The sequence below is a fragment of the Ambystoma mexicanum genome, chromosome 2q (assembly GCF_040938575.1).
Source record: "Ambystoma mexicanum isolate Mex_15411 chromosome 2q, UKY_AmexF1_1, whole genome shotgun sequence".
NCBI lineage: Eukaryota > Metazoa > Chordata > Amphibia > Caudata > Ambystomatidae > Ambystoma > Ambystoma mexicanum.
This window is the reverse complement of record NC_090924.1, coordinates 848,438,202-848,459,819: the sequence shown is the minus strand read 5'-3', so window position 1 is coordinate 848,459,819 and position 21,618 is coordinate 848,438,202. Positions and strand designations below refer to the sequence as shown.

Below are 21,618 nucleotides of genomic sequence, written 5' to 3'. Positions count from 1 at the left end.
TTCTATTCGAAATTGTAAATCTTTGAAAGCTGCAGGACTGGATGGCTTTTCCAATTTTATTTTAAAGAGCGACCCATTGATGTGCAGTATGTTTTTGGGTGCCCTCTTTGTGTCTATTTTTAAATTTAGCAGGTTCCAGATTCTTAGAAGATATCGCAATATTGTGTTTCAATAAAGGAGATGGGTCAAATCCAGCCAACTACAAACCAATTGCAATACTAGATACAACTAGTAACATTTTCTCTGCCCTTATTTTAGAAGAACTTTTCATCTGGAGCCCAAATAATAATATAATGGATAAATCCCAGTCGTGATTTAGAAAACCATCAGGCATGAATTAAAATGGTCTTGTAATCCCTTTGCTGCAAAATAAGTCCTTCATTGAATAGCAAATATGTGGCCTTCATAGACCTTACTTTAGCCTTTGATCATGTAAATAGAGTTTGCTTGTGGGGAAAACTGCTCAAGTGGAAAGGTCCTGTCCAAATATTTTAAGGCATATGCATTGCGCTCTAAATGTTTTCCTCTACGGCTATTGGAAATTCACAACCAATGGTTGGCATACGCTGATGACAGTCTTATTTCACCAAACATCTATCTGTCTTCAGCATGATCTCTTAACTCTCACTCTATATGAAAAACATTAATTCCAATAAATCCAAGGTTTTCATTTTTCAATCTCATGGTCCTGTGCAACTTTACGCGGCCCATAAATAATAAAATTAGAGAAAGTGTCTCATTGGAAATAACTTGGATTTACCATTGAAGGGAAAACTAATACACATACATTTTTTTAAAACTTTGATTGTCCGTGTGTTCAAGTGTTCATTGGTAGCTCAAATGAAAATAAGTTCTGATGGTTTTATTCTATAAAGCGTTACCAATTGCAAAAATGATTTATGGTGCTGAAATTCTTCCTCAAGTGAAGGTTAACTGGAATAAATTGGAATCATTGATTTGAAAAAAGTGTTCCCTCTTCATAGGAGTGTTCCTATTGTATCGGTTAGATATAAAATTAGGTTTGACTTCCATTTAGGCTATGATATTTGGAAAGAATTGTTATTTTTCAAGAATATCTTCCTACCGCCCCCCCTCAGCCCCTACAATCCCACCCCAGCAATGCTTGGTTTGTGGACCTATGTGACAATGATTTCCAAGAAATGTTCGGTTCTAAGTGCGTGCATTGAAGATTATGTGTTGCTGAAGTGTTTGAACAGTAGCCATTCGCTCCCATTTGAAAATCCTTATAATGTGAAAAGGAAATTATACAACTGGATTGGTCCTTAACTAGAAGTGATGTGGGGAACAAGTCTTCTCCATATATCTCAATCAATGAAAAACCGAATTTCCTGTACAAATACTTAATTAGATCTCCAAACAAGACTTAAATGTTAGCCTTTATGTGCTTAAAACTAAACTTATACCCGACTCCAGAAATTTTGGGAGCAAGAAATAAGTTTAAAAAAAGTTTTAGATTTTACCGCATTTGGTTGAAGAGTGCAATGCAATACATGTTTTTAGAATGCACCCTTTTCAAAGATTTGACCACAATGAGCAGCCTCTAACCAGTGACTTTTGGAAAATAATGTGTGGTAATCACATAGCACTTTATATAGCTGTAATCCGTTATATTTATACAATTTTTAGGTTTGGATTTTTAGCACACGTTTGCATGGATTGGTTTGTAGATTGTTGAATTTAATCTTGCACTATCGTTTTTCCATGTGAAATTTTTATCTGCAATAGTTTTGAGTAATGCTATTGATTCATGTGTAAGGTTTCTTAGTAAACCAAATCACAATATGCCAGCAGGGAAAGGGTGCAGGTGTCTGGCCTGCAGCAGCTCCATTGCTTTTATGGCCGGGCCAGGGGAAGCTGTTCCATCACCTGCAGAGGACTGTGTAGGCTACGCCCCATCCCCCTGAAATAAACCTGGCCCGACCCACACAGTGAAGGCCACGGGGAAAGGGCGCAGGTATTCGGCGGTCACAAGCCCCACGTGGACGCAGCAACTCCAGAGAGATATGCGCTGCGAGAAGTCGTCGAGGAGGTACCTGACTTTGAACAGGTGAGAGGCTGTGAGTCATTGGGTCCACTGGAACTTTTTGTATTTGTTGCGGGGACTGCCAGGACTAAGAAATGATTACATTTTTGCTGCACCAAATACATCTCACCCACTCCATCATGAAAGATTCCGAGCATGAGCAAGAGCCACTGAAGCACAAGAAACTAATGGTCAAGCGGTAGTTGGGAGCGGGATAACTTACAATAAACATAGGCATTGGAGAAAAACTACATTGCAGCCCCACAAGAATCTCGGGAGAAACCTACACTGTTATGGAAATTAATCTGTTTCTCGGAACAGGCCAGAGTACCTGGGGGCTTAAAGACTGAATAGTATAAACGAGCACTTGCATACTGGCAGAGGCTCACCCACAGGCTCGAGTTTCGCGATAATGATATAACGACATTGGCGCTACCTACGCCATAGTTGACACTGAAAAAACGGAGGACTCGCCCCAGGGCCGGTTTGGTGCTGCAGGTGGATTAAATCCACTTGTGAGGATACCTGAGCGTGGCAAGGGAGTAGCCTCAGCTTTTCCAATAAGAGACAGTGACTGACAACAAGCATCCGCCATCCAGTTTCATCATACTGAACAGCAGCCCAATGGGAATTGACTGGTCAAGGATAATCTAAGAACCATTCCCACGAGAAGGTTTACAGGCCAGAACACTGCAAATAATGGCTAATTATATAGGCCACAGGGGGGTGTGCCGTTAAAGATAAGCCTGAGTCCTACGAGAGTTAACAAGGACAGTGAGATTCTTATTTTGCAGGATTTCCAACATGACCCTAGAGCATTGGCAAAATCTCCAGGTCCTATAACCCCAATTGTACCCATGGAGTCAATGGAAGCCGAGGGCATCAAAGCAAATGCTTGTGCTATCATGCACATTAGGCCCCTCGCCATCATGAGCCTAGCCCTTAAGTGTCCAAGACACATATTTGAGAAGTGGCTCCATCCAGAGTCCCCTGTTTATCCCTATTCCCCGCTGTGTACCCAGTCAACAGCTTCACCACACATCACTATCCCGGGCGACAATGAAGATTGCCCATGTGCTTAGCGCAGGAAGTCTTGATTATATTAAAGACACGGAGGCGAGCATTATGCCATTCTTCTTTATTACTGCTCAATAACAGCACTTTAAAAAAAAAACAGAATTAAAGGAAGTTTTAAACAGTTCAACATGCCCAACGGGCTTTAAAAACAAATGTAAACAAAAACGTGATGAAAACAGAGAAGTCTTTAACACCACTAGCCTCAGTCATGTCCTCCAATGAGGACTCCTCAGCCTGTATAAGTCCCTGCAACTGTTGGTGCCTTCCTCTTCTTTTTTCCTGTAGCTGCTTCTATTCCTGCCACAGCCTCAACGATCGACCTTTCATCCACTTGGTCTAACTGCACTACTCTGCGAGGTACAGCAACCTCTCAGCTGAGCCAATATAAATCAATCTCCAGAGTTCTTTTGATCATCTCCTACGTAAAAGAGAAACCAATACTGTTAGGGCGGGGAATTCGTTACAATCCTCTTTCTCATACTATACATGCAGAATACCATATTCACATTATAGAATTCCCATAGGGAGGGATAATGCTTGCCTCTGTGTCTTTATTAGAATCAAGACTTCCTGCGCTAAGCGCATGGGCAATCTTCATTCTATGACAAGACCGGAGGTGAGCATTATGCTCATTTAAAGCTTTGCACTACTGCTGAAGCAATGTTGGAGACTGGCTTGAAATAAATCCTGAAAACCGAGTCACTGGACCAGTCTGCTGCCTTCATGATCTCCTGCAGCAGATATTCAGCTGCAAAAGCTCCTGAAGCCATAGCTCCTCTGGCCGAATGGGCACCAAAGACAGAAATGTCTATTCCCGCTAGCTCCATAATCTCTTTCACCCATCTCGCTATGGTAGCTGGTGCTACTGCTTTATGTGGCTTCCTGCGCACTATGATAGCTGGGTCACTCCCTGAGGCCTAATCGCGGCGGTTGCGGCCTCGTATGTCTTTATATACTGTGCTACGCAGACTATTGTTATTAGGAAAATATGGGTACATAATGACTCTAGAGGTGGTCTTAGCACGTTGAACGCTACTCCTACAGGATAAAATATCTTTCGGTCCATCTCTAGAGCTTTAACGTCCGATACTCTTCTGCAAGATACCAAACCGAGCAAGGTGGCTAATTTTCCGGATAGCCGTTTGTCTGATAAGAGCTCGTTTGGCCATTGTTCAAATAAACGTAGTACTTTATTAACGTCCCACAGAACAGAGTATCTCGGTAATGGGGGCTTGCTCACCTTAATCCCTTTCAAAAGTCACGCCACTGCAGGGTGATCTCCTACTGGCGCACCATCCACCAGATTGTGGCCTGCCGAAATGGCTGATCTGTACACCCCTACTGTTCTGAAAGCTTTCCCTCCGGTGGTAAGAGATGCTAGGAAATTTATAATCTGAGTTATAGGAGCTGAAACGGGAGAAATACTCCTCCCCCTGCACCATAGTTCCCAGGACTGCCAAGCGTAATTATAGCTCCTGATTGTGGATGGAGCCCATGAAACTCTGATGAGTTCTGCAGCTTCCTTTGAAAGCCCTGGCAGGCACCACCTGCGCCTGAAATTCTGCAGGCCAGGAGAGTTAGTATCTGATCCTGCACTAGGGGATGCGGGGCTCCCGCTGGATCTGTGAGGAGATCTGTTCTGTGAGATCCTGCGAGGGAAATACGTGGAAAGTTCCATCAGAATCGGAAACCAGGCTTGCGACCTCCATTCTGGAGTCACCAGGACCTGTTCCGCCCTGTCTCTGTAAACTTTCACCAGAGTCCTGGCCAGCATTGCGAAGGGGGGGAAAGGCATAATGGGTGTGATCTTTCCAGTGTTGTAACCTATCTCTCCTGGATACAGCCTCCAGCTGAAATAGCTCGGCAGGTGGGTATTTAGTCTTGAGGCAAAGAGGTCTGTATGTAAAGGACCCCATCTGCGCTGTAATTTGTCAAAGACTGACTTCTGTAGTCTCCAGTCGCTCGAGTCTATCAGATAGCGGGAGTTCCAGTCTGCCACTGTATTCTTCACTCCCGGAAGATACTTCGCTTTGGCCAATATTCTCTTGTCTAGACAGAAGTGCCAGAAGTCCTTGCCGATTTCCGCTAGCATCTTGGACTTTGTTCCTCACAGTTTGTTGATATATCTCACGGCTGAGATATTGTCCATACGTAGGAGGATGCAACATTGTGCTCTGTCCCTGGAAAAGGCTCCGACTGCGAAAGAACCTGCTAGGAGCTCTAAGCAGTTGATGTGCAGCTCTAGCTCCTCTTGAAACCATTTTCCGCCTGTCTCTGTGTACCCGCATCTGGCTCCCCAGCCTGATCTGATGGTGTCTGATTCTACGACTAGTTCCAGCAGGTCTCGAGATGATGTTCCATGCTTCCATGTTGTGAAGCCGCCAGCGAAGCTCCATCTTGCTGTCTTCATCTACAGGTACCTGGTGATGGTATCTCCATCCTTTCTGAAGTTACCTGATCTTGAGCCTCTGGAGGGCTCGATAGCGTAAAGGCCCTGGAAAAATCCCCTGCATGGAGGCTGCAAGCAGACCAACTATCCTGGCTAGATTCCGAAGCGATATAACCGGTCTCCCCAGGGCTGTCTTCAGATCCTACTTGATGGACCTTATCTTGGAGGATGGGAGCTCTAGCGTGGCATTTTTCTTATCTATGGTGAAACCTAAGAACTCCAGCCTTTTGCTTGGGATCGGTGCCGATTTCTCTGTGCTGATCAGAAAACCTAGGCCCGCGATCAAGGACGTTGCCCACTGCACCTGCCTCTGTAACCGCTCCTTGTCTTCCGACATGAGCAGGATGTCGTCTAGATAGATGATCATCCTGACTCCCTGTTCTCTCATCGTGGTCGCCAGGGGTCTCATAAGCTTGGGAAAGGCCCATGGAGCCTAAGCTAGGCTGAACGGCAGCGTCTTGAACTGCCATATCTCTCCCTTCCATGAGAATCTTAGGAAATGACGGTGGTGCAGTGCTATGGGAATCGTCAGATATGCGTCTTTTAGAACTAATCGAGCTAGCCAGTCTCTTCTGAGAAGGTCTGCTAGTAGATGGATTCCCTCCATCTTGAAGTGTCTGTAAACTATCCAGCTGTTTAGCTCCTTCAGGTTGAGGACTGGCCACACTTTGCCCTTGCAGTGAACTAAAAATATGTTGCTTAAAAATCCTTCTGAATAAGGTTGAGCTCTCTCTGGCCCATTTGCGGGCTAGTGCTTCTATCTCTGTGTCTAGAAGGGTAATCTCAGCTTGCGAGGTGTGCATGCGTTGTGGGGGGCTCCGTTGAACTGGCGTTTGTATACATTCTAGTTGAAACCCCTGCGATGTCTGAAGCACCCATGTGTCTGCTGATAGCTTGCACCAATTGTTCATAAAAAAGCAAGGTTCTCCCTCCTACTGGGGGGTATATTGCTGCGCTCTCTCTCACCTGTGGGGTTGTTCTGATGCCTGAAGTATCCTCTGCCTCGACGACCCCTGAAACCTCTGCTTCGGTTCGGGAAGAATGTGTCCTGCTGGCGCGATTCCCTATATTGGGCCCTTGGGGTGTCCTGTTTGTATTGAATCTGCCAGTTGAGCAGCCCCTGAAACGACCGGCCCCTGCAAAAACACGACTGGGGAAAACTTTTTTAATCGACGCTTGAGCCTTCTCAAGTGCTGTGTAGGTCCCCACAAACTTATTCATGTCTTTCACAAATGTGTCCCCGAAAAGTAGGCCCTGAGCTCCTTCTCCTGCCTCATATTAGGCTAAGTCTCCTAGTTTATTATAAATCTTCAATAACATTGACCTTCGTCTCTTCGCTGAAATGGCTGTGTTTGCGTTCCCAAGCAGGCAAACGGCTCACTGGGCCCAACCTGCTAAAATGAAAGGCTCGACTGGCTCTCCAGTGTGTTTGGATCTCTCAGCAAGATCCATAATTTTAGCTATGGGGCCTGTAAGGTCCAGGATCGTATTCTGACAGAACCTCCATGCATGGTCCATCCCCTTCCTGGCGTCCTTACCGGCATTAGTGACAAATGTGAGCATTTTAGGGTCCAGTTCCGGAGTATCCGTAACCTTCCCAGTAAGCTCTGGTCTGGGGCATTCCGCTTCCGTCTCCTTTTCCATAGGCTTCCCAATTTTTTGAGCCATGTAAAGCGCTACTCTCTGGGAAGGGGTCCAATCAGTAGATCTGGGATGTCTAATGGCATCCGGCTCAAACATATCAGAAATGTCATCTTCTTCGGGGGGGGGGTACTCTCCACCAAGCTGGCTTTCTTATCAGAGGATCGGTCTCTTTCTCTGGTACCTGAGCTGCCCCTGCACAGACTTATTTCATCCTCCTCCTGCTCCTCATCCTGGTGATACTCCTCGGAGGATGAGTGTGCTTATCTTATGTTTTTCGCCCCTGGGGTAGGGGGTACAAGGCTGGGCACAGCTGATTTCGCAAGGAAAGCATCCTCAGCTGCCTCCTGGGGCTTTTTTCTCTTCCCCATATCTGTGCCCGGGGGGGGGTGGGTAGAAGAGCGTTTCCTCTTCCAGGCTACCTTACATCCCCTATATGGTTCTTGCAGAGGCTTAGTGGTGGAGGTCCCCTCACCTGGGTCATCCTGCAGGCCAGCTCCAGTGCCCAGAATTTTCTCCAGGACTTGCAGCATGTCTTGAATAGGATGGACTCCCTGTGCTACAGCTCTCACCGTCTCCCAAAACTCTTAAAACTTTGGGAGAGGTCCATTTCCTCCTCCTGCAGCACCTGCTCCTGGTCACTAAATCCTTCCCAGTACTCATCCCCTCTGTCACAGGCCATTGTAAAGACTATCTGTGAGGGGCAGTGTGACCATAAACTGTCAGGTCTTGTCTGACCTATCTGCCACAAGTAGGCTGGCAGAAGCGTTTCAGGAAATTAGTATAAATCCTTTCTTTTTTTTTCTTTTTTTTAATAGTATATGCCTCTATATCTTGAAACGCTGTATTCCTGTGCTGACAGGAGGCTCCGGAGCGCTGCTCGTAATTCTTCCGTTCACAATCGGAACGTTAGGGGAGGAAATTTTGATTCGCGTATGCGCGGACCTACTACGTGACGCGCGGCTTCCTCGGACAGGCGTGTATGGCACCTGAGCGCAGCCTGTAGCAAATTAGATAATGGTGCGCGGAATGTGAAAATACCCTAGTGCGAGCGAGGGCTTTCATCTCCGCTTCTCTGAAACCCTGTCAAGATATAACAAGGTCCGACGTGCACAGGAAACAAAGCGGACAGCAATTAGCAATACGTTCTGTTATACAATGCTGCGCTTTCTACATACTCATGATAAATACGTTCATAATTCCCTGACTAGAACATATTCGTAAGCATATTAGCAACTCTTGAACTAGAACTCAGCATAAATCACTTGTCACTAAGCAAATGTCAAAACAAAGTCAAATGGGTACTTAGCTGTAGAAAGCAGAAAAAAAGAAGAAGAGGAAGGCACCTACAGCTGCAGGGACTTATACAGCTGTGGAGTCCTCATTGGAGGACAGGACTGAGGCTAGGGACTACTGGCCTGCAGGGACTCGTGGGAGTTGTGGTGTTAAAGACTTCTCTGATTTCACCACGTTTTTGTTTACATTTGTTTTTAAAGCCAGTTGGGCATAGTGACCCGTTTAAAAAATAAAAAAAACAGAATTAAAGGAAGTTTTAAAGTGCTGTTGTTGGGCAGTAATAAAGAAGAATAGCATAGTGCTCGCCTCCGGTCTTGTCATAGAATAGGACTTCTCTACATACTTCCGATGTAGATAATTCCTGCCCGAGCTAGCGGACCTGAAGAGGCTGTTTCTCGCCTTTATGGAAACCCATGGGAGAGGGGAAGTCATGGGAGAGCCACCATCTGCGACTAACGGAAGTGATGGTGGCCATTAAAAGCCCAGGGGGGGAAATGACCAGTATAACAGTGTGGCCCCTGCAAACAAGAGGCATTTAAGCAATAAGGGACATTACCCACTGGTGATATTGAAAAGACCAACGATTCAAATAGTGCCCAGGCCAAGAAGGTGTCCCAGGTCTTAAACCATCCTGGTTTCCGTGTTATTACAACATGTTCACAACCGTTATTAGTACAACTGTCAGAACAGCCTAAATTTAGATATCGTGACCGACTGGCCAGCACCAAACTAATGACTGGGAAGCCATCGGGTAGTTCTGACCGTACAGCATGAATCCCGGCCCCGAATGGTGCCTGTCCCAGGGGACTAGGATCATACCCTGGGCAAAATCATGATGACCCATAATGTGGGGGGGGAGAGGGAGGGGAAAGTAGTTCTCCACAAGGTACCCACACTGACCACGAGCCTACGGGAAAGCAGAGAATCGCTTATTAATAAATGCATGCACAGGTTTCGTGCAGTATGTGGTTGCCATTCTGTTATCCGTGAAGACATTGCGAATTGCATCAGACAGGCCTATCGGGTGGGGGGTGGTGCCTTTGACTCTGTGTAGATTGACTTTTGGGACCAGACAGTGGCCTATGGTATCTTAGCAAATAATGCTAGATGCCGTTTAGGACCAAACAGCATGTTCGAAATTAGCACCAATACGCAGTTTAATGATGATCCCCACCCTTGAACGCAGTTTCCAGCATCCTGTGCAATACGGTGTAAACAGTGTCAATGGAAAAAAGGTGGGCGTGCAGACCTTACAGGCCAGAGGATTCAGGGCCAACAGTAGTATGGAGGAGAACCTAATTGAGACACGTTTTGACACGCAAATAGCTGGGCCTCAGGTCTCCGAGGTTGTAATTGTTATATTATATGGATGGTTGCGTTTATTTGTTGTTGTTGTTTGTATTTACTTTGATGGCCTTATGGCCCAAATAAAGTAATTGACTGACTGAATAAATAAATGTTAAATACAATTTGAATGAACTAATCCCTTACCTTCATTGTTCATAGGACAAATGCAGGGCATGACTCAAATATTGAAACTGGTGTGGTTTTAGAGTTATGAGCCAAATCCATTTCCATATTTGAGTCATGCCATGCATTTGCCCTATGAACATCTCCAGCACCAGCACATGAATCATGTAAACAAAAATATACAATGGGTTCGGTGAAAGATGGTTTCAAAATGAGATCACAGGCCTGCTTTGTTCTCCTGCATTAGCTTAACAAATGGTGGGCTTTATTCTCAGGCAGGGTTCAATTGGTGCCACTTTAAATGGAACTATTCGATTTTTAATCCAACAATAAAGCAAACCGGTTCTGACCAACAGATGCTAGTCGCCCGGCGGACCATAGATTTCATTTTAGTTTTAAAACATTTAGAGTATTATTCTAACATCCTGCTCTTCCAAGGAGTTTCCAACCAAGGGCGGGGGGGGAGGGGGGTGATTGGAGGTGGAACTCTTCTCAACTTGAAGTCAGCAAAATATCGGGGTCAGCTGAACACTAATACAAAAGAAGCACTGCTTTTTTAACAAATTTACACTACGATATATTAGGTAACATTCCTCATGTTTTTCTAAGCTTTGTACAAAAATCAAACAATTGTTGGAGAAGTGAATAGTGTTACATTAGCGAAATGAGTATATAGATGGTTCATTTTTCCAGGTACAGCAGGGAAACTTCACTTCAAAGAAGATTTCTGTAACACATGCCATGTTCTCCAGTTAGCAGTGTTTTGACAAATTTGGGAACTTTGGATGTACAGTTCCAATGCAGCAGACACAGTTCTCCATAAATCGAGAGAGAAGAGCATTTCAGCATTTCCTGCTGTCAATTTAAATTTATTCAACCTTATTCGGACACAATGTACTCGAGTGATATGGTTCTGAGATTGGTTAGCTTGTGGCACTATCCATACTAGGTGTTGAGTGCGTCCCGCGGGTGCGCCCTGTTGGTTACAATAAAAGAAATAAGACGAAAGTGAAACAGATAAAAAGGCACAATTCTTGTACCTCTCACTTTGAATTCAGACAGTCTTCATGTGCCTTTGTTTCTCACCACAAAACATATCTGCCATGATGTTCACTTCCCCAGACATGTACTCTACTATCACCAAGATTCTTTTAGTTGAGCAATAGTGCCAAAAATATTTTGTGAGATCTGCCAAGACGATGTGCATCTTCAGAACAATAGAACAGTTTACTTTCTCTCATAAAAGTGTTTATCGCTTATCATGAAGATAGTTCAAGCTCTTGAATACCCCACCTGACCCCGGTGGATACCACTCTGCAGCTGGCTCCCCATCCTAATAAGTTGCATCAGACTCTATGACCATACTTTGTGCATTGTTGAAAACAGTACCCCCATTGCAGGCCTCCATGGGCTGTACCCAGCAGTACAGCTTTACAAGGCTCTTGGAATCCAGGATGACTGACTGGCATGGCAGTATGCTACACCCTCACGCAATCTTTGCATTTTCAATCTCCATAATGCCAGTGCCCTGGGAAAAAGACTTGGATTGATGCAGCAAAAAGGACCACTTGACTCGCTAACTCACGCAGTGACACTTTCCCTTTTCAGGCTGCTGTCCTGGGCTCTCTCAATATATCTCATCTTCCTCAGCAAAGCCTCTTTGGTGTCTACCACGAACCCCAGGAACGCCAGTCTCTTTGATGGAACCAACTTCTTCCAGACATCCTCCACCATACAATAACTTGAAAATCCACCCTGTCTGTTCTTTCAGATCTGCAGTCTTTTCCATGATAACAATCATATTGTCGGAGTTGATAATTATCTTTATGCCCTTCATCGTGGCTACTACTGGCCTGAGGAGCTGTGTGAACCTCAGGGCACAGAGGAGAGCTTGAATGATGGTAGGCTTACAATCTCAAAGTGTCCCATTCCATTTGAACCAATGAAACCTTTGGAGTGGCTAACAAATGGGGACCGTGAGAGACGCATCCTTCCAGCCTAACCTGACAAGCCAGTCTCCTTGCCTGAGAATGTTCCCGAGAAATTCGATCACTTTCAACTTGCAAGGTCTGTAGACTAGCCACTCATGCAGACACCTAAGCATGCTAACTTGATATACCTTCCCTTTCTTGTGGGCCAGGCATGTACTGTTCATATGCTTACTTGTTGTACTGCTCCTTTGACTCCCAGGCCCATCTCTACACAGCTGAAACCCCAAGAACCCCACAAACGTCTGCAGCACCCAAGCAGTCTCTGATACCTTGCAATAGTTGTCTGAAAAGCATTGACCCCCGATCCCTGAGCGATAGGTCTCCAAACTCTTCTCCACCTGCAATGACTGTCCGGCTGCCTGAGGATGCTTTCCAGTGTCTGACTGCTGATCCCCAAGCAAGGAAAAATCTCACAATATTTTGCATCTTCTCTTTCACCTTGGAGTCTTCTGTGACACAAATGGACGAGCTGGTCGTCCGCAGCTTTGGCCAGTCTCCCCCAAACTTTTGGAGAAGATTTATTTTCCTGACAGAGGTGTGTGCTTTCTCCACAACGTGCTGAGTCTCATGCTTAAGTCAACTGTACTTGCTGAGATTTTAACTCTGCTGCGCCACACCCACCATCAAAAATGCTCCCAAGGCATCAATTCTAGCTGCATAAACTTAATCCTTTATGCTTCCTGTACAGCCATCCTTTAAGAGCCTCAGGAGGACCCTTTTGAAATCTATCAGGGTATTGTTCCTCTCCAAAGGGAAGCTCCACTTCTACATAATAGTCTGCCTCTTCCTAAGGCCAGCACTCACTATCAGATGACATTTTATTCATTTACTTACCTTTATACTTTGTTTACGAGTATCTATGTGGCCGGTCGGACCCTAATATATCCAACTCCACGAGCGGGTGAAGAGCAACCTCTACACAGAACCGATCTTGGGAGCAGCAGAGCACCATACAAGGTGTGGGTAGCTAGTGTTCGGGCTGGCATCTTAATAGTAGGGAAGTACAGTGAGCTGAAGTCTGTGCATCAGACTAGATAAGTCCTTGGTTAGGTACTGTTAAAAACAAAACTGGTACGAGAGAATTGGAGAATAGTGGCATTCCGAGGCGAGACAGCCACTGGATATGTGGAGCTCAGCCACCAGGTATGCTAAAGCTCTTAAGTTCAAAGTAGCTACCTTACTGGGGTGGAGCAGGAGTCAGAAGTCCCCTTTTAGTCATCTATAGTCTGCAGACTGCTATTCTACCCCATTCATAGCTGGTGGACACAACCTGGGAACTTCCTACGGTGACTTTAAAAGAAACCTGCTTAATAAGACCACCTGTTTATAATAGGTTCATAAACTGAAATGGATAGGGATAGACTTGCTAATCATTGTGGTAATATGTTACGATATATATGGCATTTGTACAATTTATCGTAAGCATTATTGGTTTTCTTCAGTTTAGCTAAAGTTCATAGTTGCACAGCTATGATTAACTGTGCTGAATGCTAAAGTGGTAGACCATTTGTTAAACATAAGCAAGACGTACAATTAAAAGTCTTTTTGTTTATTTATCTGTGTGGACCTCTGCTCTTTAACAGACGTTGTTCTTGTTAATTGTCCTTCACACTAAACCTACCTCCTCCTGAATTTAAGCCCAACTGCCTAACCACCCTGCTACTGAGAGACTGGTTAAGGACTTTGTTAAACTGGTTGCACCTTTGAATTGGCTTCTCGCAACTCGACTAGGTTTGGAAAAACTGTTAAAATTGGTGAAGGCCATAGGAACACATATTGAGGAGAAAGGTGCCTAATGTTTGTTTTAAGAGTCTATATTTCCATGCAGCTTTACGCATTAATGTGTCTTCCACATTTCAGATGCAGTAGATTGTTTTTGCTTATGCTGCATATACATTGATGTTTTTGTTATTCTTTTATTAGAACTTGCATTTTATTCTATAGCTGCAGCGTTAGTGTGATTAAAGAACATACAAACAGGGCTCTCAGTACATAATGCTCAGCTGCTGCATAATGTAGAGTGCCTTTCATTGGCCCATTGCATCTTAAGCAGTTTTCATAGGTGTTATTTGGAAATATAACGAAACAAAAACAAACGCTTTAGAGCGACCGCTCTGTGATGGCAAAGAGCGATCTTTCCAAATCGAATTGCAAGCCCCTGCGATGCAAACAAGGTCGGGGTATGGGGCGAAGAAATGTGTATATTTTTGTAGGCCGCCTACAATGGTGATGGGTGATCAAATATTTACCAGTGCAATGTGTAAAATACTGCATGTAACTATAAGCACACTTCATATTGCGAGCAATGCTGCCAGTCATGCACAGTGAACAGGGTTGTTTGCCGTAAATGTAAAATAAAAACTTCACACATCCCCATACTCGCCAATAAGGGAGATAACCATCCAAACGTCTCTCCCTTCATAAATCTTACAGTCAACAAGAGCAGGCTAGCAGATTTTTGAAACCCTGCTGGGTGTGCCTGGGTATGTCTATGTATCTATGTGTCAGCTCCATGATAATGTTTCTAGTCAGGGGCGTTGCTAGGGGGGGGCTAAGGGGGCTATAGCCCCCTGATCTTTTGGTTGTAGCCCCGGATAGAATCTCAGGAGCTACAGCCAAAAGACTAGCTAGCCCCCAGTCCCAACAGTTCCGACATCAGCGTAGCCCCGGGTCTTTTCCAGACCTAGCAACTCCCCTGTTTCTAGTCAATTTGGTTTCCTTGTGGGCTACGACTGACCTGTAGCCTGCAACGTATCTATTGACTAAAGTGAATGACTATATTTATAAAAATTAACGTTTGTGGCTTGGCAAAACATAGTTCCTTACACAATTCCACGCTGTTTCACCAATCTGCACCAGATTGTGCACAGTTACCCGTTAGGACCATTTGGACACCCCGCCCCTTAAACCGGATTTCAGCACAAGTCAAAATTTGTTTGTGGGTTTGTGGCTTGACGAAGCGTTGTTCCTCATACAATTCCACACTGCTTCACAAATCTGCACCAAATTTTGCATAGTTACCCATTAGGACCCTCTGGACATTAAGGGCTACATGGCATTTGGACAGCTCACTCCTTTTCCCAGAAGTTGCATTGGGAGGTCAGCATGCGCAGTGGCTGCATTTGCATATCTGCTGCTGAAGAAACTTAAGATATTCCTCGTCAGGAAGAAAGCATCATTGTCTAATTCAAACAACACGTCTTAATGGTTATGCCAATGAGAACTGAGCAGTTTTTGAAGGCTGAGTCACATGTGCTGGCAGAGAAATTAAAGTAAAATAACAAAGCTGCAGTCCAAACACTGAGCTATAGCTGACATTATGAAGTTGGAGCATTAAAAAAGAATCGTTTTTTTCCATGGAGCTGTACCCAAAAACATTATTTCCCTCTGCATCCATGCTTGTTATCGTAAGATGTTAGCAGGGAAATCAGCACAATTTCAGGTTTGACAATGTATCTACCCGAGTAAAAAGCTGGGTATTAAAATGAGATGGAACAAGTTTGCCAGGCTTCACAATACCACCCTTAAATGCAATAGAGCTCATAAAAACTTGCAAGGGAATATTTCCATTTGACATGTGCGCACTCATAAGTAAACACCAGAATCCTAGGGATCACCATTTTGCAGTTTTAAAAATAAAAGTACACTGTATTGAACTATCAATTCCAAACAAAATGCCAAAGTAGTATTTTATATTTGTATGCTCTAGTTAGCATTCCTTTTGATCATCTTGTTAAAAGTTCATAAACAGCTCTTTTAAATATGTTCGTAGTATTAATAGTATAGGAAATTATCATGTGATTTTGCTGAGTCAGCATTTCTTTCTCCTTTGTTTGGCCATCCTAGAGCGTTGTATTTAGTTAATTAAATCCCTTACGAGTAGCAAACCCTTTCCATCAGGAGCCAATGTTCCCAGGAACATTTTCTGGAAGTGAGCTAGTAGTCCACATCATGTGCACAGTTTCTTTGTCCTCAGGGAAAGCGTATCCCTTCTCACCAAACACCACACCAGTAAACCTGGACTCTGAGTGTAATGGAGATTTTTCAGTTCATTCACACCATTTGTAACCACCAGTGCCTCCACTGGACCCAGCAGTATGCTACGTATTATATAATGCCTCTCTAATCAAGTGTTCCAAACAATCATCAAAAGAAACAAAATTATGTTTGGTATGCCTAGCTCAAATATTCTAGGAATAAAGATTTCACCAAAACACTTTTTAGTAACAATACTTTCTGCAAAACTGTATTTTACCAGCATAATGAAGCTCAGGAGTGGGGGTGCTTTAATTTGGCAATCATGGATTAAACAACCAGGAGTTCTCAATTCAAATCTAAAATCGAAGAACTGTTATTATGTGTGCTTATGCTACTTTAATGTAAGTGTAACGAGATACCCTTTTTTGGGTCATCCACTAAAAACTGTGACCCAGTCGAATTAGTTAATTCTCATTTGGGTCAAACGTTAGGGGACTGTGTCTAGGGATGCCCACCTGCAGCGTGTAGAGCTATGTGGAGGCAGTACAGAGGGGATGACCCAGAGTCATTCAATTTCTCCCTCTTCAGGTCTCGTTTTATCCATTACAAAATGGTGCTAAGACTCGTAAATCCGTGTATGGATTAGATTGGAGTAAGTGGTCTGACCCCCGTCTGGCATGCAGACATCCAGCATACCTCACTTTTCACCTTTCTCCTACCATCCAGCCATAAAATTAACAGGAAACAGCAATGTCTCAGGACACTGGATGGTTTGGAGCGAGGGTAGCTCGAGTATTGCAGCTGCGGTTCACAGAAACCATGCTTGCAAACAAAAGATGCAGTTTAGTTGCTCATGAGCTGTACATTCATGGTAGGAAAGAACCACCATCTCCTTTCCGCACATATCGGGGAGACTTTGGGTTGTGCTGCAGAGCCCTGCACCTACACCAATACTTTTCGCCTGACTTGGAAACAGCATTTTTAGCTTTTAAACACTCAGCCGCCATTGTAAAAGACTTGATTAAGAGTAATTACCCACGAGAGATTAGTGAACAGGCACAAGTTGAAACCTTATTAGATTAGGGAAAAGACTGAGCAGAGGGAATCCAGTCACGGACAAAGACTCAAAAGGAAAGGGGGAACAATTTATCAGAAAGAAATTTGAACCATCGGGGTAATCAGGAGCCTTACAGAAGACAAGAGGGCCCAGCTGTCAGGGTCACTGGCTCGGCTTCCGACCAGAATGCGTAAAGTGCACAGAAGGAGCTAGAGAGCTCTAAAAACCTACTAAGGGTTGCATCTCAGATACTGAAAAATACAAATTTAAGAGTGAAGGCCAAGAGCATGCGGACTGCATCATATCTCAGACAGGCTTGACTAAGAGAGGGAGACAATGCTTAAAGCCTGCTGAGGGATACATCTCAGATGCTGGCAGAGAACAGACCCAGAGAAAAAAAAGCCTGTTCTGGGCTATAGCTCACAACCCTGACAGAGACCAGACCAAAAAACACGCAGAGGGCTACAACTCAGACTGTCAGGAGCCAGACCTATATATGAAAGGCCAGTGAATCTACTGAACGCTACACCTCAAATGCCAGGCATAACCAAAAAAGAAAGACGCCAGAAGCCGACCTGAGCACAGGTGGGCGATGCATGACTGGTGGGCAATGATATCACAGACTGACAAAAACCTTAAGCAGGCAGGAAGAAATACATTTTTTGTTCATGTGCATCCCACATCTAGAGGGTGAGCATATCTGTGCCAAACCTGCACACAATCAGGGATGTTGACGGGGGTTGAGGGAGGGGGAGGGGGGGGGGGGTTTGAGAGATGAATGGGGTGGTGTACTTCTTGGCAAGAGTTGACAAGAAGTGATCTGGGCATCAGAAGCCAAAAAGCGAGAGACTGAAGACAAGCAGAAAGCTAGCTTCTATTTCCTGAAGAGTAACTTGAAGCCAAGAAACAAGCTGGGTGCTTTATCTCAGGGACTATGTAATATTTAGTGAATCCTTGGAAGATCAGTATTCCCACAGATACCATGTCCTAACACCTACAGTATGTTACCCTATAGACCTTTGTGGATTATCAGATTTCACAATCACAATGGTCTTCTTATTAAATCTTTATGCTGATATTATCAAATGAAAATTAATCCCAACTGAAACATGACAGATTTTATTTTTTCTTCTCATGGTCTCTGCTTCAAGGTCCAGGTTTCACTCTCTATTCAATCAGAAATCTGTTTGGTGGCAGTTCAAATAGCTCTTTTTTTTTAGTACTTTGTCAGTTCCCAAATTTGGGACATTTTGTATTCAGGATTTGTGCATCCTGGTGATTAAAATGAACCCATGCAAGGGGCTTTATTCCAGTGACGGTATAATCGTTATGGACTCCTGGGAAGATCAGTATTCCAATACATAGGTCCTTTAATCATACAAGGTACTCTACCCCGACACCTACACTATGATGCTCTTCTTGAGTAAATTGGAAATAGATACTCATACAAGCTAGTCTGGCAAGGTTAATATAGCGTGTCAACAATGTATTCATGGTTTTTGTTCTCTGCTGATTCTACATCACATTACAATTTGCTACTTTGAGCAACGTTTTTCTCAGTACAAGTACAGGTTTCTATTTCTGCTCCATAGGAAGTGTTTGGCGGAGGTTCGTATTCTTCTGGTATGGAGTGCTTTGTCGGTACCAAATATGGGACATTATTTTTCTATACTAGGTTTGTGCTTACTCAAGCATGATTAGTATTTCTAGATATTTGTCCGAGATAGGATTTCATGGACCTTTGGGGGGGGTGTATTATTCCTTAGTGTGGACAGGTTGCAAAATGGTCCACTTTGATGGGTTTCCCGCTGAAGAAACAACATTGCTACTTGTATGGGTGAATCAAGAAATGATTAAGTGGTTATATAGACCTGGTGCAAGTGTATGTAATGACCATCAGGCATGGAATGGGTCAATTCGGTAAACGAAATCAAAAACACTGCAAGTGTAAAACGGTGAATAATCTTAATTTGAGTGCAAAGAAACTGAACGCTTAGAATCTAGTATTAAATAAAAACCTAAAACAAGCGAACTAGAAAGTCCTGGTGATCCCAGTCATTGAATATGAATCATTCATGTAATGAAGACAGAGGACTAAAGATATCAACCTGCAACAAGCCTACATTGCTTTGCCATCTTCAATGCTCCGCTGAGCTTTACCAAAATCATATTGATGTCTACAAGCAGACCATTTTGCCAACTCACAACCCCCTTAAATCAAATCATGAACAGTGGCCAGCTATAACATTTCATGAAATCGAAAAACCTGTTGCTCCCTGGGGCAATTCCGTCCCATCTCATATGTGCAGTCCAGATGTACTGCATGGGTGTTAAATTTAAGGAGGGGGGACAAGGGCGTTTGTACCCCCTCTCCAACTTTCGGGGCACACAAATGTGTCCCCATTCTTTTCGCAGGGGCACTTTTTCTTTAGATGTCATGTCCCGTCCGAACATTTTCAGAAAGGTTACTCCACTGTGTACTGGAGACTGCTCTAGGTCTTTACACCTATATGAGAATGACTCAAGCAGCATATACCATGCTATAAATCTAAACATACGATAAAACTACGATAACATAACATAGCTAAGCTGTAGCATGCTGTAAATACCTGGGGAAGTAGTCTTTGCAGGGCAATTTTCTGGTGCCTGCTGACCCAGCATAGTTTTCAGACGCACTGCTTTTTCTGCGCAGTTTGCAAAAAACGAAATCAAACCTGTAAAAATGAGTCGATAAAATGTTATCAGAAAAACAAGAAGGCAATGAATACACACGTGTAGGTTTCGCATTACAAACAAATAGTTAAGGATTGCATTTAACTCTGTACAACAGGTCCAGAAATAGCAGAAATTTAGTGCTTGGGAATCATACTTTAAGATCACCATAGCTTCTATATATACATATATTATATAATATTTAGATATAGATATAGTACGAACACAAACACTATGCATGTAAAGGACAACACTGCGGATAGCAATCCGACATATTCCACAGCCGTAGTTCTTGGTTGACTGAACTGGAAAGGAAAGATTAATATTCAATATTTATGAGTCAGAAAACCTTGGAATCTTGTGGGCAAAAGAGAACACTGCAAAACCTGGTAATATTACGAGATATGTTGGGAGAGGGTGAGGACTATCAGGGAAGGACCTAGAGGTGATCTTGCTACAGTTGGTGCGTTCGAGTTGATATGGCCTCTGGTCTATTCTCTACTCCAGAATTCGCAGTCAGACAATCCCACCTTGTAGGCAAAGTGGTCTCAAGCATTCGGTCAAGAGATCCTTGACGAAAGGTCTAATTAGTTTTTTGCGAATATTAAACGGATGCTGTTAAACTGGGGTGGAAGAGTAAGCCGCATAATAGGGTACACCAGCTACAATGGATGAGAGGGGAATGTGCGACTGATGTTTGTAGGGGTTACAACCAGGAGGAAGGAACACATGCTTTGGGAGTGTAGTCAGGTCAGTAAATTCTGGGAGGAAGTTGCTGAGATGGTAAACACCGTACTAAGGACACAGTGTGAAATGACCTTTGGGAGGCTGGTACTGGTCAGGAGCACTAGTGTAGGAAAATAACTTCGAAGTCATTGGTGCCCTCCAGCATGTCCAGGAACACAAAAGGCACAAGAGCCGTATGCACACTGCAATCGTCAGCATGCCATGGGAAAATACCTCATTTTACAGCATGAATGAGGAGCATGGGAGCCGCTACGTTAGGTGTGGGCAGCATTTGAAAACTGTGCCCACTAAACCCTGCTTGTTATTGCAGGAAAGTTCGTAGAACCGGGCTGCGGTATGAAGACATCGACAACATGTGGAGGGAGAGCAGCGATTATATCCGCATGCCGATGGACAGGGCAAGATGCAGAGGAGTCAAGCATCGACAGGACAACTGAGAGATGAGGTGTGTTCTGTCAACTCCAGATAAGTGACAGCCTTGAGTATTGATTGTTGTAAGAGGTTGTCTTTTTTTTGTGTTTGCTCCTTCACACTTATTCTATGTACCTGTTGAGACCCAATTTGGACAGCAGAGTTCACCTATAATAACAGCAGTCACAGTTCTACCAATGCAACCCCATTCTTCTTGAACTATGGTACACACCCCCACATGACATCCATGATCAATACAAACTCCCAGAGGTGCAAACAGGGTTACGATTAAGACTGCGCTGCACAACGCCAATGCCAATTTACAACTCTCCAAAAGGTCATCACAAGGAGTTTGTACATCGAAAAAAGCAAGGAACATCTAAGTACAAGGCAGGAAATTGTGTGTGGTTATCCACATGCCACTTGGACTCATCAAGAAGATTACAGGCTCGCTTCATAGGCCCCAACTTGACCACGCCCATCATAAACCCGGCAAATAAGATATTAAAATTGCCTGCGTAAATGCGCTTCCACCCCATATTCCATTGAACTCTTTAAATCAGTGCAGCACAAACATTTGTCATCTTGATCCACCAACTCCAGTGCAAGTCTTCAACGAGACTGAATATGTTCTAGGGCCCTCCTAGATTCAAAATGGCAAGGGGGGCAAAGGGACGGGGGGGGGGTTGGCAATCGGATCTCGCAAATTCTTAAAAATCCCACTAGACCTGCAGGTGCGAGTTCC

At 44.0% G+C, this 21,618-nt stretch overlaps 1 protein-coding gene across 2 annotated transcripts in view; it reads right to left on the bottom strand.

Moving 5' to 3' along the window:
* ZNF438 (zinc finger protein 438) overlaps window positions 1-21,618 on the bottom strand; it is a 226,983-nt gene that overhangs the window by 160,801 nt on the left and 44,564 nt on the right. For both annotated transcript variants that reach the window (XM_069648078.1, XM_069648079.1), the window contains one exon: window positions 19,613-19,717. In XM_069648078.1, coding sequence (XP_069504179.1) covers window positions 19,613-19,664 — 52 coding nt within the window. In that variant the 5' untranslated portion in view covers window positions 19,665-19,717. Of the gene's footprint in view, window positions 1-19,612; window positions 19,718-21,618 lie in introns of those variants that run through there.